Genomic DNA, 17,777 nt, shown 5'->3' with positions numbered 1-17,777 from the left:
TCAGTTCAGCTGTCACTCAGCTGAGAAACCAAACCTTTGCTAACTTGAGATACCGCCTCCCAACGGCGCCTACAGCACCACAGACATCCCGAATCGGAGCGCCTAACACCTGTTTCCATAGACTCATTCAACAATCCATCAAGGCCTAACGAGGGCCAGACCCTTGCTCAGCCCTGGAAATACAAGGGTCAACAAGTCAGAGTGTCTGTCCCCAGCACGCTGGGAGCTTAGCTGCTGGGAGGAGGTGCCGACAAACAAGCCAACAAACAAATACACAAACTCAAGTGGTGCCACGCGCACTGGGATGAGGAGAGACAGGCAGCGGGGGTGAGGTCGCACAGGCAGCTAGGGACAGTCTCTCTGGAGAGGGGCGCCTCTCTGATCGGGACGGGAGGAGGGAGTGAGGTGTGGCAGGGCGTGGGACAGGGGCATTTCCGGCAGAGGGTGGCACAGTTCACAGACGGAAAAGAGACTAGAGGGACTGAGACAGGACCACGAGGGGGAGAGTAAAGGACACCCGGCTGGAACCAGGCGAAGGCCTGATGACATGGGCCTTGTACTTCTCAAGACGAAGGAATGAAGGCCCACGCAGGACCTGAGGAAGAGTGACGGGGTCGTACTCCCGTTAAACCTAGGCCTTCTGGCTGACTCGTGGAAAGAGGCTACAGGCTGGGCAGGCGCAGACATGGACGGGGAAGACAGGCGGCGTTCCAGATGAGGCTGGCGCTGAGCTGCCAGCGGGGAGGGGGCGACACGTCACATTTCAGGTCTGCTCTGAAGGCCGAGCCGGCAGAGCTCACCGATGACCTGGAGGCGGACGCGGAGGAACAGGAATCAAGCAGGAATTAGTTTGGGGGCTGGTGAATCTGGTGCTGCCATTGGTAAAAATGGGAAGAGCGGGGGGGGGGGGGGGGGGGGGGGGGGGGGTTTTGTATTTTTCTGAAGTTGGAAACGGGGAGGCAGTCAGACTCCCGCATGCGCCTGACCGGGATCCACCCGGCACGCCCACCAGGGGGCGATGCTCTGCCCATCTGGGGCGTCGCTCTGTTGCAACCAGAGCCACTCTAGCGCCTGAGGCAGAGGCCAAGGAGCCATCCCCAGCGCCCGGGCCATCTTTGCTCCAATGGAGCCTTGGCTGCGGGAGGGGAAGAGAGAGACAGAGAGGAAGGAGAGGGGGAGGGGTGGAGAAGCAGATGGGTGCCTCTCTTGTGTGCCCTGGCCGGGAATCGGACCCAGGACTCCTGCACACCAGGCTGACGCTCTACCACTGAGCCAACCGGCCAGGGCCAGGGGGGAAAAATTTTGATATGGATGTTAGACATATCAAATTTGAGGTGCCTCTGAGGTGACCCAGCGGGGACGTCAACTAGGCCGTAGGATGTGTGAATCTGTGCTAGGGTAGAACCTGAGAGCAGATGCCCCTGCAGCACACAGGTGCTACTGGGAGCCCGGGCGAGGTGAAGGCCCCCGGGCAGTGTGGATGGATGTGAGGTCTGAGAGGAGCCCCGCTCAGGCGGTGAGCAGACAGTCTGGGAGGAGGAAAAGCAGGAGGGAGCAGGGTCCTGGCAGCCGAGAGGAGCAGGCTGCAGGGTGGTCACAGGTTCCGTGCCGCTGCAGGGTCAGGGGAATGAACTCCGCAAATGACCGCTGGATGCAGGTCGCTGTCACTGGGGCAAGGCAGTGTCAACGGTGCGGCAGCCCAGGGACACGGGGTGGAAGGAAGGAGAGACAGCAGGCACATACAACTCCTTGGAAGAAATCTGCTATTAGGGAGAGTGGAGGTATGACGCCGCGGCTACAGGGCACATGGGATAACGGGAAGTGAAATATTACAGCACATCTGTATGCTGGTGGGAGCAATGGGGGCCCCAAGAGGGCCGAGAAAAACGCACATTAGAAAGAAGGGCCTTCAATGCTTCAAATGGCTTGAAAAGCAATACTCTTTCATCCCACCAAATGCTGATTAAAGAAAAAAGGATATTCCCTAACTTTCAGAAATTAGAATGATTCTCGTAAATAGTTAAAAAAGATCTTAGAGGCATGTCTGTCGTTATTATAAGTTGGTCCAAAGCCAAAGTAGAAAATAAAAGATTGAGAAATACCGTTTGAACAAGCAAAAGTGAAGCGTTTATCATAAAAATGCCATAAAAGTATCATTTTTCATTAAATGTGCCTTTCTCGATGACACAATATAAATCACAAAAACAATGCCCAGACTCATCAGTCCCCGGGAGCCGGGCGCACTCACAGGCTGCACTGGTTCAGTCTGTAGAACTTGTGCCTCGCGACGCACAGTCTCCACACATACTTCGCTGTTTCCATGTCTTCCTGGCAAACAAAACATGCATCAAATAAATGGAAGCGTGTTTACAACTTGATACAGAGTCTATCTGAGGACAAGACAGAATTGGGTAACATATGATGTGAAGCCACTTTTAACATAATGTGATTCTTTCATTTTCTAACACTGTGTCTCCATAGGAATGTTATCATTAGGATTTAACTTATGAAGACCAAAAAAAAAAAAAAAAAAACTATTCTAACAGTGTGATTTCTGTACCCAGGTTCAAAATGACTTAAATTCAAAAATTATGAAAATGTCAACTTTTATTTTGACCAATAGATAACTCAAAGACATTTTTAAACAAAATATTGGACTCGGTGACTCAATACTGCCTTTGTCAAGAGAGCAAAAGCAATTAACTGTAAAATAATCTTTCTACAGAGCCATGCACTTATCAATGGGAATTAAACAATTAGTGCTTACTTTCTCCCCTATTAATTTAATTTAAAGACCATCACGATCAGATTTATCCAAGGATTCATTCATTCAACAATGTTTACTAAGCAACTACTTCTGCCAAATGTACTATTATGACAAAACTACTCTTATACAAAATGCTGTAAAATTTGACAATGTTTTATAAAACTGTAAAATGTAGTGATTTTACTGCCACCCACCGGCAAACATACACACAGAAACGCTAGCGTTCGCGTAGAGAAAGCACACTGCACAGGCCCCTGACGCTTGCTCACCGTCTGGAACTGGATCGTCTCCTCCTTGTTCGCCAGCTCTAATGCAAAGAAGGACTTATTGTGGGACATGTTAGCAATGTCGTGCCACCTAAAGAAAACAAATAGAAAACGGCAACATGAGCGAGCATGTTTACAACAGCAGATAAAATGTGTGATTTCCCTTCTTGAGCTTGAGGCATAAATCAATACTTGCTCATTATTTTAGAAAGAAAACCGTTGTTTTAATCAGCTAACATACATTTCCTAATTGAAGTGACAACACGTAGCTGACACGTAGGTGCAAAAAATAAATGCATGATACTAAATAAGGCCACCGGAGTGTTTCAAAATGTAAAATCTATCTATCCTCATTTGCCAGTTTAGTTGGATCAAAGAGCCCCATATTAGCTGGTTGCCTAAGCCTCCTTTCTTCATTCAACAAACACCTTAAAAGGCACGCAGTATAGCAAGGAGAGACATTGTGCTAGGTCCCAGGGACACTAAAATCAGGAAGGCACCGTGCTTCTCTAGAAGGGGCCTAGCTGGGGGGAGGGGGGGGGGGCAAGGGACAGAAGCACACAAGTGCACTTAAGTTTTGGAGACCAGATAAAATAAGACACAAGGGGCCCTGGCCGGTTGGCTCAGCGGTAGAGCATCAGCCCACGTGTGGAAGTTCCGGGTTCGATTCCTGGTCAGGGCACATAGGAGAAGCACCCATCTGCTTCTCCACCCTTCCCCCTCTTGTTCCTCTCTATCTCTCTCTTCCCTTCCCGCAGCCAAGGCTCCACTGGAGCAAAGTTGGCCTGGGTGCTGAGGATGGCTCCATGGCCTCCACCTCAGGCACTAGAATAGCTCTGTTTACAATGGAGCAATGCCCCAAATGGGAAGAGCATCGCCCCCTAGTGGGCGTCCCGGGTGGATCTAGTCAGGGGCATGCGGGAGTCTCTCTGCCTCCCTGTTTCTCATTTCAGAAAAATTTTAAAAAATAAAAATAAATAAGACACAACAGTGGAGGAGGGGTGCTCTGAAGGCTTCAGGGTGAAGATGAAGTTCAAATGCCAGGAACCCAAAGAGTGAACTAGTTTATAAAAACAATATAAAGTTTAATTTTTCACCGAAATGACAGAATCCCATAGGGAGAATCTCAGTAAAACTGCAAATATTTCTATGAAATGACACATTAGATTTTCTAGGTTATGAGTTTTAAGGAATAAAAAGAGACTGAACAACATGGTCCAACTTGCTATCGTTAAAATATAAACTAGAACACAGGATATTGAAAAGGAAATTTAAGTCACGTGGCAAGTTCGCTGTTCAAAGCCAGCTGTTATTAACACATGTTATCTATCCTTTTTGTCTTTCTTACTATATATATCCTAAGATTTCCAGAAATGAATAGTATTGCTTTCTTTAATAAAAAAAAATCAACATTATGAAACATCACTGGAATTTGTTTAGATGTTGTTATTTTAGGAATTTTGGCACATTAATTAGAATCAGAGAAAGCCCTAGGTTTTTCCACAAGAAATAGCTCTAGAAACCAGAGCTCAAATGAAAAATTCACATTAAAAGAAAGAATGCCAGCCCTGGCTGGGTGGCTCAGTAGATAAGAGTGTTGTCCCAAAGCACTGAGGTCATAGCTTGATCCCCGGTTAGGGAACATTCGAGAAGCAACCAGTGAGCACACAATTAACTGGAACTAAGTGGAACACCGTGTTGATGCTTCTCTCTCTTTCTTAAATCAATGGAAAAGCTTTTTTTTAAATTAACACACACACACACACACACACACACACACACACACACACACAAAGAATGCCTATACGCCTATACGGTAAGAAAAGGGGCACACATTTTAAGCATTACATAAGCTGACCATCAGTACAAGCACTATTTTCTGCACGTTTGGTTTTGTAGAAAGTGGCTTACAAGAAGGGGCACTGCAGTCAGGTGCCGTTTTCCTCCAGGAGGGGCATTTCCTAAGGAGGCCCTGGGAGAGCACTGTGAGCAATATACCTAGCCCGGGAACTAAAGCGCATCACCAACAGCAGCCGCAGAAAGCGCACAGGGAGGTGTGAGGAAAATACCGGAAAATCGCAGGAGGCCTTCCATTCTTGTGTTTCACGAAGATTCCGTCAAGACAGGCTCCGATGGACACGTCACCACCTTGGCTGTCCTGAAAGGACACAGAACACTCGGGCGGCAGATGCGTAAGAACTACAGCTACACCTCATTCCCTAAACGCGTTTCCCAAGACATGAAATGCTCAGAGGTTTAAGGATAACCGCTCTGAAGGGGAAATGTCTGAGTTTTGAACGCATCATCTCATAAATGCGTGTGAATACAGGAAGAGGTGGGGCCCCTTAAGAAACTCTCTTTCAAGAGCATTTAAAGAACAAACGCCCAAACAGGGATGTGTTCTAGTACAAAATTCTGGTCACAAATTTCTGGACTTCTGCGCGCCTTCGGCCCTTGCAGAGCAGGGCGCGCCGGGGCTCCCCGCCACCCTCGCCACCCTCCGGGAACTGCGGAGACCAACTGCAGAACGCAGCCTGCGGCCCTCTCACCCTCTCACCTTCGCAGGGTAGCTCTCCTCGCCGTAGCCTTCCATTCGCTCCACCTCCTGCATGAACAGCATTTCGGCATCAGGAGCTGTGAGCCCCCTGCAACCCAAAAGACGACAGTGAGATCAGGCACGGAACTAAGAGCAAAAGAAGGAACAAACAGAAAAGGCTTTTCTAAAACACTACCTATGAATTTGGCCTAAAACATTATATACACTTCAAGTTTCGAAGCATCTGTGATTGGTTCTATCAACCCATCCATATTCACTGAAAACTGCCCACACGCAAAGCACTGTGCTGCACCCTGGGGTGCTTATAGGGGTTCTTGTACTTACACATTTTAGGGGAACGCAGGGAATGAGACGACCCCCTGAAACATCTCGGGTAAAAGCCAGGATTCTTTCTAAACCACTGATAACTACTCATTTTCCAAAATATCCAGCAACACTAAGCATCACGTGGTAAATGCCAAGTGATAAAAGTGCAGGAAATAGATTTTAGGAGGGTGGAAATCCGTTATAGCGCCAATGACAGATTCACGAGACGCGTAGGAAGGTGGTGTGGATAAAAAAAGTGCCCACTGCATGGAAGCTTGTCTCTCCAGCCTCATCCTTGGCTGCTCCTCCACACCCACTGGCACCCCACCCCTAGCCATCCCAAACTCTGCATTTCTTTGAGTACACCCTGTGCCCTCCTGCCCCTGGGCCTTTGCACATGCTAATCCCTCTTCCTGGTAACCTGTCACTCACCTGTGCACCTGGCCAATCCCGAATATCCTTCAAGACTTGGCCTAAGTATCTATTCTTAGTATTGTGATGACGACCACAGTGGGTTAGCCTGCCTACCCCTTAGACTGCAAGGCAGGAAACACACTCTCTGTGGGAGGGGACTGTCCCCTTCATCTCTGTGCCACAGCACTGTGCCTCATAGACAGTAACTGTCACAAACCATCTTCTAAGGAGATGCACAACAGATGAATGAAAGCGACAAAAGACATGGCAATGGATGTCTGAGGGACTGCACTGAAAACACATATTCTTTGGGACAGCAGGAGGTAGAGCTGGAAAGGCAGGACTTAATCAGTGTACAGGAGGCCTTTAATCCCAGGGTACTGAACTCGGACTGGTGAAGAGCGAGACAAGATTCACGAGCATTTGAGAAGGAGGAGGGGAGATAGGAAGAAAGTGATATTTTAGGAAGATCAATCCTTTGTGAACGATTGCATGGATTTGAGAGGGGAGAGACTAAAGGTGAAAGGTTATTTTGAATGGGAGGGGCTGAATAATAGGGTATAATCAGACAGACTTGGGTTCAAATAACACCTCTACCACATGTAACTTTGGGCAAGTTATTTATTCTCTTTGAGATTGGCTTCCTCAGTCTTAAAGGAGATAATAACATTTACCTTAAAGAGTGGTTATAAGAATTGAATGATCCATCGAGTCCACTAGCAACTGTGTGGCATTCGGTTTAGAATAAGCCCTAGCATTCTCTAGGAGAGGATTTTCCTTACAGACTACACCTCCAGATTCACCGCCCAAAGAAAGTCATCATCTACAGAGGAGGACGGGTCAGGGCCGTAAGCGCCACAGCTCTTAGCACGGCTTCCGAGAGGATGGGAGGATCCAGACAGCTTCCCCAGCAGAGCGAGGAGGGGAATCCCCGCACTCGCTGCACCACGAAAGGAAACAAGTCTCTCCACTCTTGAATTGACCTATAAAGGGCTAAGTTAGTACCCAAACCTTTACTATACGGGGTGGAGAATGGGCACCCCTCAGTGACTGGCTGCTTTCAGCGTTCTCAGCTCCCTTGCTGATACAACACGGGTGACAAAGGAGTTCACGTGGGTAAGTGCCGGGACCAGCATGTGGCAGAGTGAGTGCCATGAAGACGGAGGTGACTCAAGCAGCGGCAGTAGCTGCAGCAGCGTCATAAATGCCAGCTGTGACTGTGTCGATGCAGATTTCAAGTTCTAACAGGAACTGGCTCTCTCTAGGCCGTTTCCGTGTCTCATTTCCTTAGCATTACCTGTATTTTTGATGCAGTAAGGCCACTTTTTGGGTTGCTTCTTCCAATACCTTTTCATCTTGTAACCACCCCTGTAGAAAACACACTGCAGTGAGTATGCAAACAAGGCACCCAGATTTCTCGGGAAGGATCGTCGCTACTGACTCTAACCAGCTCTCGTGGTTATCAGGCAAAAGTAGGACCAGTATTAATATGAGGGAGCTTTGCTTAAGGAGGTGATCACGATCTTTCTAAGGAATTCAGTGGCTTCTGCTCAGGAACCAAACACTCGCCTGACCTTGTCAAGTCATCCCAGAGAAAGTTTCAGCCGAGATATATAGTATTTCAGGTTGGTAAGCCCCATCACCACCAGCGTCGGCACAACATCTGTGCATCCGCCGGCTGGGCAGACGGACGCTCAGAAGAGCACCACTCCCTAGGCGTTCCAATGCATCGGCAGTGACTATAAAAAAGTAGAAGGCAGCGTCTTTTTGTCGTCTACTTTTTAAATTGCCGATGAGAAGCCGAGTTTATTTCAACATAATTTTGTGAGGTTTCAAGCCTTCGGTTAAAAGCAAAACCTCTGTGCGGTTCCTCGGAAGCTGGAAATGAACCCCTTCTCTGAGACTCACAGCCAAACACAAAACAAATTTCTCTGGCTGCAGCCCAGTGATTCAAGACCCCTGCGTTTCTGTGGGTTGACCATGACCAAGAAGAGTATAACAGAAAAAGTGTTAATACTTGAGTTGTTTATAAGAGGGAATTGACTCCTTAGCACTATTCCTACATAGTAAATCTACCATGTAGACTGCACTTCAGGGATTCTTAAGGGTCAGGGAATCAACTTTTTATTAAAAGGCTGAATATCAAAAGGATTCTTACCACAGGAAATAAGGCAAATTTCTGAAGAAAGTCCTGGGATTCATACTGATCAAAGTCACCAAAATCAGCTATACAAAATGACAAATATTCACATGTCAATTATGTTTAATGTGTGTAGCAAGACATGCACAATTCAGTTCAATATGCAGTATAGAGATGGTGTGCTTATGATCCAGAAGTCAATATGCCTTACAGCTACCAAGTGTATATTTAAAAATTATATTTTTAAAAAACATTAGTTAGATAGATTCACATGTCTTGATTTGGAAAAATGTTTATTAATATACTGAAAAAGTAAATTACAAATTGTATATAATATGATCTCATTTTTATCATTAAAAAACAAATAATACTACCCTATCATCATGTATGCTTCTTTATGCACAGAAAAATGTCAAGGATAGACCAAAGTGTTCATAGCAGTGATTACCTCCAGAGAACGAAATCAGATCATTTGAATGTTACAGCAAGATGTATTTGTTTAGAAATGATTAGTCATTAAAAATAGATAGTTCAGCAAAAAGTTTATGAAAAACTAACTCTTAAAGCCAAAGATGACATTTAAGAACATTCAAAGTACCTTTAAAAGAATGTGGTTCCATATGTATCAGGCATTTGTTTATCTAGAAATGATAAATGTCTCCATGCCCGTTAATATCTGAAGGAATCTTATTAATCATTCTTCTGATTAAATTTCAGCCCCCAAGATTTAATGCCAATTATCATTTGAAATAAGACCCCATCACAAGTCTTTCCAAAGTATATAGATATCCGTGTAAATACATATAGATTGGACATGTGAACAATGACAGAATTAAACAATTCAAATAAATACTTGTGAAATGGAAAACTTTATGTAATATGACTGACGAAGCTCTAAAATCCAGTACAACTGCTTAAGAAACCAAACAAATGATGTATGCATAAGTATAAGTGATCATCACCTCATCAACCTCACTGTTTGGCTGATCTTTCTTTCTAAAATATCAGCCAGCAGCAAATGAAGTCTGTGAATTAAAGTTAAATTCTCTGTGTGTGTATTTTTTCTCTATTTTTGGTCTGTTTCTCTGTTGAAACATACTTATCCTTTTAGAAGTCTCATTTCACTGAAGTAATCCAAATTTATTCTTCCCAAAAGAAAGCCCCTTAGGTAACAGAATGTATTTCACTAATATATATATTAACACTACTATAGAAAGTCAGTTACTTGAAGAACCCCTTGCTGTTCTCACTACTCCACAGTTTTAATCTGATAGATCAATTACATTATCAACTGGCATTACTTACCTTGAACAGCTAAGCCTGCTAGCTGAATTGCTTGTTCTAATGTACAAGAAATGTTTCCTTCCAAGATATCTTTCTTCAGCTGCAGATAATACTGATACCTATAAAAAAAATGTCAATTTTAAAGAGTCAATGCCAACATAACCCCCAGCTGAGACAATACATTGTACTATATTTGGATGGTACCTTAGTCAAATAAAACCTTAGCCCAAGATAGTTTCAAAGTATACCAAGAACATCCTTGACCATATCTACACCTACACACACACACATACAATGTAATCAATTTATTGAGTCACTTATCCTTAACTGTGGTTATATTTCAAAGCTATAACCATGTAGAAGACACCTGGTCATCTCTCTTATGCCCAGTAAGACAGTCCCTACACATTGTTCTTGTTAGTTGGAGAAACAGAGACTCAATGGCCAATCTTTACAGATTACATTTGATTATTATTTCTAAGTTTCTCTTTATTTTAAAAAGATACCTCCTCTTTATTTTCATGTTACTTATGGACAAAATATGATTTGTCATAGAATTTTCCACATTCTTTATTTGGCTGCTTGTACTTTAATGGGCTCACTTGACACGTTCATCTATTTTTCAATTTCTCTGTGAACTAACTAACTGTTAGATATAAAGCACTGTTTTCTAACAGAACTTTCAGCAGTGGTCAAAATGGTGTGTATGTGTGCTGTCCCATAGGGCAGCCATTAGCCACACATGGCTACTGCTACTGAGTATTTAAAATGCGGCAAGTGGCCCTGGCTGGTTGGCTCAGCGGTAGAGCGTCGGCCTGGCGTGCAGGAGTCCCGGGTTCGATTCCCAGCCAGGGCACACAGAAGAGGCGCCCATCTGCTTCTCCACCCCTCCTCCTCTCCTTCCTCTCTGTCTCTCTCTTCCCCTCCCGCAGCGAGGCTCCATTGGAGCAAAGATGGCCCAGCAGCTGGGGATGGCTCTGTGGCCTCTGCCTCAGGCGCTAGAATGGCTCTGAACACAACAGAGTGACGCCCCAGAGGGGCAAAGCATTGCCCCTTGGTGGGCATGCCGGGTGGATCCCGGTCAGGCGCATGCGGGAGTCTGTCTGACTGCCTCCCGTTTCCAGCTTCGGAAAAATGAAAAAAAATAAAAATAAAATGCGGCAAGTGTGGCTGAGGAACTGGAAAAGGCCCCTTAAAGGACCATGACTTGCCAAGAGGAGAACCAGTCTCAAGCCTCTGCTACCCGGACTATGAATGCAACAGCTAGATCATCTGTAGAACTCTTTGACTCTGAGGCTACCCAGCGAACGGAAAGAACATGGTGAAGAGGGTGGAATAGAAAGAAAGAGCATGGGTCCTTGAGGACTTTGTGGAGCTACCCCGTAAGCTCTGCACGGCTGACCTCTGGACCCCTTTTACCAGAGAAGTCAAAGGTATTTAGGTTCTTTTTCTTTACATAGCCATACTTAATCCTTACTGATACAACTTATTCATCAGCTTTGCTTCAACCTAATCAACATGCAATCCTACCGGTTGAATCTACTAAGCCTATTGTCTCTCAGCCCTTCCCACAGCGGATGCCTTTGTTCAGGTCTACGTTCCACACTAATGGCTGGGTGATGGCGTGTACATTCCTAACTGGTCTCCTGCCTACCGTCCCGACACCTCTAGTCTACCTCCTGTGATGCGTGATCTTTGTAAAATACAAACTTCATCATTCCATTCTGTTGAAATTCAAAAATGTCTTTCTTTATTGTATCATGACTTGATGTCTATCTAGAATACAGTACTCTTATTTTTCAAATATCCTCTCCCCTCCCTGGGTATATCTGAAACTCCCTGAAAAGCCAGTCCTTCTACTTAGCACAAGATATTTCCTCTATCTAAAAATTTCTTCCAACATCAATTGAAAAGTCAACTTCTTTTTTTTTTTTCAATACTGTTTTTTTTTTATTTTTTAATTTAATTTTATTTTATTTTATTTATTCATTTTTAGAGAGGAGAGAGAGAGGGAGAGAGAGAGAGGAGAGAGAGAGAGAGAGAGAGAGAGAGAGAAGGGGGGAGGAGCCGGAAGCATCAACTCCCATATGTGCCTTGACCAGGCAAGCCCAGGGTTTCAAACTGGCGACCTCAGCATTTCCAGGTCGACGCTTTATCCACTGCGCCACCACAGGTCAGGCCGAAAAGTCAACTTCTTTACCTTCCCTGTTCATGTTCCCTACCCTTGACCCCTAGGAATCCAGTGTTTTAACTAAAGCATTTATTATAACATCCCATAAGTGCCCATTTACACGAACTGTCAGAATCAGACTGTGAGCAACTCCTCCAGGGTAGGATTAAAGCTTATTCACGGTGTATTTATCTCTTGCAGTCACCACTACAGCTCTTAGAGCACACCATATATCTTCAATAAAGGTTTAAACAAATGAGTCAACATAATCAGTTGCTGCTTTTTTCCTCCTGGCTTCTACTTCTCTCTTTAATACTTCTATCTCAGATCTGTTTTATAGTCAGGGCATATTTATCCCTACTACCTGATTCTTCTTTGTTTGGTTTTCCATCTTCTTCCAGTAATTAACAGGCAAAGTCAGTACTTAAAAATAACATTCCAGTCCTGACCAGTTGACTTGGCAGTAGAGCGTCAGCCCAGCGTGTGGATGTCCTGGGTTCAATTCCCAGTTAGGGCACACAGGAGAAGTGACCATCTATCTGCTTCTGCACCCTACCCCATCCTCCTATTCTCTCCATCTCTCCCTCTCTCCCTCCTATAGCCATAACTCAATTGGTTCAAGCACATTGGCCCCAGGCACTGAGGATGGCTCTGTGGAGTCTCCACCTCAGGCACTAAAAATAGCTCGGTTGTGAGCATGGCCCCAGATAGGCAAAGCATCGGCCCAGGTGGGGGTTGCCAGGTGGATCCCAGTAGGGACGCATGTGGGAGTCTTTTTTTTTTATCACCCCTCCTCTTACTTGAAAAAAGAAGAAAGAAGAAGAAAAAAAAAGAACACTCCACGAGCACAAGACAGTATCAGGTTCTTATTGTCTGCAGGGCACTGTGTTAGATATTATATAAAAGCTAAAGCTAAAGAAAACATGGGTTTAAAATCTTTTAAAACTGATAAGATATGTATACAAATAACTACAGTGAAAGGCTGTGACAGCTGCCATCTTATCACAAGTAGAAGCAAATTCTAGGACAGTCTGGAGAAGGCAAAGCTCCTTCCAGCCTGGGGGTGCAGGCCAGGCAGTCACAGAAGCTTCACGGAGGAGGTGTCTTTTGAACAAAAATTCAGAAAATGAGTAGGATCCCAGTACGTAAATACAACAGAAAGATCTATATCTCGGACACGAAGATAAAAAGGCAGGAGGCATGATCAGGGCACTGAAAGTAGCCCCGCTTGACTCAAAGTCAGGTTACACAGGACTAGAAAGATAAGTCCAGAGGTGGGTTTCAGAGAACTTTGAGAGGTAGGCTCAAGAATCCAAATTTTATTTCTTGATTTTTGGTTTTGTTTGTCTCAAAAATATATATATATATTTAATTCCTTTATCCCACTCCTTAATATAAAATTCCCACTCTGCCTTTACCCCTTTTCGTGCACTTATCTGCCAAACTTTTCAGAACCCACAGCCCTCCGCCCCCCTCCCTCCCATGTAGCAACACTACAGCTGCTGGAGTCAGAAACTAGGAAAACCCTGCTCACATCTTCTTGAAGAATGAACACAGAACCTGAGACTAATTTCTTTAGGACTTCCTTTCTCATGTCTTTGTTAGAAAGATCAAAAACAAATCAACAAAAGCATTAAAGATGACCTCACTACAAGAAGAGTTCACAGCCAGGGTCAAAACACGTTCCCCCTTAATCATCCCTTTGTGCCTTGTGAGCCCATTATTCATGCAACGTGCAGTAAGGCGTTCTGACATCCCACATACCAGGAGCTCCACGTAATACTGTGGCTACAGGCGTGGGCGGGAAGAGCAAAGTTTCCTCTTATCTCCTCACTTCTTTTTAAATCTCGCTGTTTCACTTTTTAAATCTCGCTAGATCATTTCCTGAAAACAAGCAGCATGACATTTGTCACCTGGTAATCTCCTGCTGCAGCTGCGAAACCGAAGGCACATAAAACACCACTCCGAAGTAGACGGTAGGCTCCAAGGCGTACTTATCCAGCTGCTTCTTGAGAGGTTTTTCCAAATCCACCCAGCGGCGCTGATTTTGCTTGTTGTAGTACCAGAGGCTGAAGTACGTGATCTGGAAAGAGGGAAAGTCAGTGTAGGAGGCAGAAAAGTACCAAGGGGTTTCTATACTTGAACTGCTGCGATCCATGACCTGGGACCAAGTGACAGCAGTCTCCTATTGCTTCGCTTCTCAGAAACAGACAATAGCAAAACTGAAGAAGAAAAAGAAAGTTAAGACCTATTGATGTCTAGATACTCGTATTCAGGAAAAAGAGGCAAAAAGTCAATTTACTCTTGCAGACTTTTTCTTAAAACTCTGCATAAAAAATGCCTTCATGGGCCCTGACTGGTGAGCTCAGGCGGTTAAAGCATCATCCCAAAACACCAAGTTTGCAGGTTCGATCCCCGGTCAGAGTACATACAAGGGGCAACCAGTGAGTACACAAATAAGGGGAACAATGAATGAATGCCCCTCTTCCCCACATCCCATCCCTTCCTTCCTCTGTCTCTCTAAAATTAATTAAAAAAAAAAAAAAGCCTTCATGGCCTAGGTTTCAAAATGTGGTGGGTACCATAAAATTTTGCATATAGTTTATTTTTTATTGATTGATTTGAGAGAGAAAGGAAGAGAGAGAGGGAGGGGGAGAAAGAGGGAGAAACATGGATTATTCTGCTACTTATTCAGGCACTCACTGGTTGACTCCTGTATGTGCTGACTGGGGATCAAAGCTGCCGCCTTGGTGCATCAGGATAATGCGCTAACCAACTCAGCTACCCAGCCAGGCCTTCACATCCAGTTTATTGGGGTTTTTTTAAAAAACAAAAACCATATATAAGAAAGAATGTTTAGTTCATCAATTATTGAAATACTAAATTTATTATTAATATTTTATAATAAACATAACTGGAGTTCTACCTAGTACAATTCTGAACAGATGGTGTTCATCCAAACTTTCACTACTCTCCAATTTGGCTTCTATAGATTAAATAAGTTTGTGTAAATATTGCAAACAAAACTACAACTCCTCTTTGCCTCCAAAAGTTCATTAGATATAAACTTAAAGCAACTGTAATGTTATGGAGGTAAATTTCTCTCTCTTTCTCTCTCTCTCTCACACACACACACACACACACACACGTGTGTTGTGTGTGTGTGTGTGCGCGAGAAAAGCAATACCTAAAGCAGTAAAACTTAAGTGCATTACTCAAAGGTTTTTTAAAAATTCCCAGACTTTTAGACCTCATTTGCTGTATAACGTAACTGTTCAAGTAAATTAATACTAGCCCCGGGCTTGGTCAACCTGAAAGGGTATTAACGCACTTCAGGATTATTTACCTCTTTCCAAATCAATTTACAGTCAAGGTAATTGCAAAAAACACTGCTTTGTTCTAGATTCTAGAGCAACACCATCAAGTAGAACTTTCTGGACGACAGAAATGTGCTCTGTCTGCATCTCTCCAGAATAGCAGCGACAGCCCACCCATGGCTACCGGGCATCTGGAATGTGGCTAGTGCAGCTGAGGAACTGAATTTTTAATGTCATTTAACATTTCTGTGCAAAAGACATTTAAAATTTTATTGTTCAAGAGCATTTATTTAGGAAAACCCACAGCTAATATCAGTGGAAGACTGAAAGCTTTTCCCCTAAGATCAGGAACAAGACAAGGATGCCTACGTTCATCACTGCTATTCAACAATGTGCTGGAAGTTCTGGCCAGGTAAGAGAATGAAATAAAGGCATCCACATTGGAAAGGAAAAAGTAAAACCATCTCTATATGCAGAGGACATGGTTCTATCTATGTTTAGTAATCCCAAAGATGCCCTCACCAAAACAAAACTACTAGAGCTAACAAATTCAGCAAAATTGCAGGGTATAAGATCAACATGTAAAGATCAGCATGGATTCCATACACAGGAATAAAAAACTCAAAAGGAAAATTAAGACGATTCTATTTATAATAGCACCCAAAAGTATAAACATCTAGAAATAAATTTAACCAAGAAGGTAAAAAGGCTTCCACACCAAACAATACAAACCACTGTTAGAGAAATTAAATGGAAAGATGTACCATGTACATGGATTGAACACTTAATATTGCTAAGATGGCAAAACTACCCCAAGTGATCTAGAGTCAAATCAATCCCTATCAAAATGCCAACAGCCATTTTCACAGAAACGGAAAAGCCAATTCTTAAATGCATATGGAATTGCAAGGGACCTTGAATAGCCAAAACAATACTGAAAAAGAAAAAAGTTGGAGCAGTCACACTTTCTGATTTTAAAACTTTCTACAAAGCTACCTTAAAACAATAAAGGGCCCTGGCCGGTTGGCTCAGCGGTAGAGCGTCGGCCTGGCGTGCAGGAGTCCTGGGTTCGATTCCGGCCAGGGCACACAAGAGAAGCGCCCATCTGCTTCTCCACCCTTCCCCCCCTCCTTCCTCTCTGTCTCTCTCTTCCCCTCCTGCAGTCGAGGCTCCATTGGAGCAAAGATGGCCCGGGCGCTGAGGATGGCTCTGTGGACTCTGCATCAGGCACTAGAATGGCTCTGGATGCAACAGAGCGACGCCCCAGAGGGGCAGAACATTGCCCCCTGGTGGGCACACCAGGTGGATCCCAGCCGGGCGCATGCGGGAGTCTGTCTGACTGCCTCCCTGTTTCCAGCTTCGGAAAAATGAAAAATAAAAAACAATAAGGAGAGTCAGCCTGACCAGGCGGTGGCACAGTGGATAGAGCGTTGGACTGGGACGTGGAGGACCCAGGTTCAAAACCCAAAGGTCACCAGCTTGAGCATGGGCTCATCTGGTTTGAGCAAAGCTCACCAGCTTGAGCCCAAGGTCGCTGGCTTTTAAGCAAGGGGTCACTCGGTCTGCTGTAGCCCCCCGTCAAGGCACATATGAGAAAGCAATCAATGAACTAAGGTGTCACAACAAAAAATGGATGCTTCTCATCTCTCTCCCTCCCTGTATGTCTGTCCCTATCTATCCCTCTCTCTGTCTCTGTCACAAAACAAATAAAAATAAAATAAGGAGAGTCATATAGACCGATATTATACAATGGAGTCTAGCACACATCTATGGTCAACTGCTTTTAGACAAGAGTGCCAAGACCATGCACTGGAGAAAGAACAGTCTCTTCAACAAACGGTTTTAGAAGAACTGAAGTTGGACCACTACATTTCACATCATATATAAAAAGTAACTCAGACTGGATCAATAACCTAAATATAAGAACTATAAACTCTTTAGAAGAAAACATAGAGGTTAATTTTCATGAGCTATAATTTAGAAATGAATTTTTAGACACGATAAAAAGCTTGACAACAAAGGAAGAAAAAACACAGACACATTTCACTTCATCAAAATTAAGAACTATGTGCATCAAAGGGCCAAATCAAGAAAGTAAAAAATCAAACTATATGAACAGGGAAAAATATTTGCAAGTCATATATCTAGTATCTAGAATATAGAAAGAACTCTACACAACAACAAAGACAAGTCGATTTTAAAAAGGGCAAAGGACTTGAACAGATATTTGCCCAAGGAACATATACAAATGGCCAACAAGCACATGAAACCTGCTTCACATCAGTAGTCATTATGCAAATACAACTCAGAACCACAATGCGATACCACTCCGCATGCATAGCATGGGAAGAAATTGAAACCCTACTCATTGCTGGTGAAAATGTAAAAAGGTTCAGCCACAATGGAAAACAATTTGGCAGTTCCTCCAAAGTTAAATACATAATTGTCATATGACCCAGCAATTCTACTCCTAGATATACAGCCAAAAGAACTGAAAACAGGTACTCCTTAATAGGTATAGGGTTTCCTTTTAAGGTAATGAAAATGTGTTGGAAC

General features: G+C 44.0%; 1 protein-coding gene across 1 annotated transcript in view; it reads right to left on the bottom strand.

Moving 5' to 3' along the window:
* PTPN21 (protein tyrosine phosphatase non-receptor type 21) overlaps positions 1–17,777 on the bottom strand; it is a 74,393-nt gene that overhangs the window by 31,202 nt on the left and 25,414 nt on the right. The window contains exons 3-10 of the mRNA XM_066277400.1: positions 13,818–13,987; positions 9,756–9,853; positions 8,469–8,536; positions 7,608–7,678; positions 5,591–5,678; positions 5,103–5,191; positions 3,037–3,124; positions 2,249–2,328 (exon numbers count right to left, since the gene is read on the bottom strand). Of these exons, the coding sequence (XP_066133497.1) occupies positions 2,249–2,328; positions 3,037–3,124; positions 5,103–5,191; positions 5,591–5,678; positions 7,608–7,678; positions 8,469–8,536; positions 9,756–9,853; positions 13,818–13,987 (752 nt within the window). The remainder of the gene's footprint in view (positions 1–2,248; positions 2,329–3,036; positions 3,125–5,102; positions 5,192–5,590; positions 5,679–7,607; positions 7,679–8,468; positions 8,537–9,755; positions 9,854–13,817; positions 13,988–17,777) is intronic.

Source organism: Saccopteryx bilineata, chromosome 4, assembly GCF_036850765.1.
Source record: "Saccopteryx bilineata isolate mSacBil1 chromosome 4, mSacBil1_pri_phased_curated, whole genome shotgun sequence".
Classification (NCBI taxonomy): domain Eukaryota; kingdom Metazoa; phylum Chordata; class Mammalia; order Chiroptera; family Emballonuridae; genus Saccopteryx; species Saccopteryx bilineata.
The sequence above is the reverse complement of the archived record's forward strand: the minus strand, read 5'-3'. Positions and strand labels throughout refer to the sequence as shown.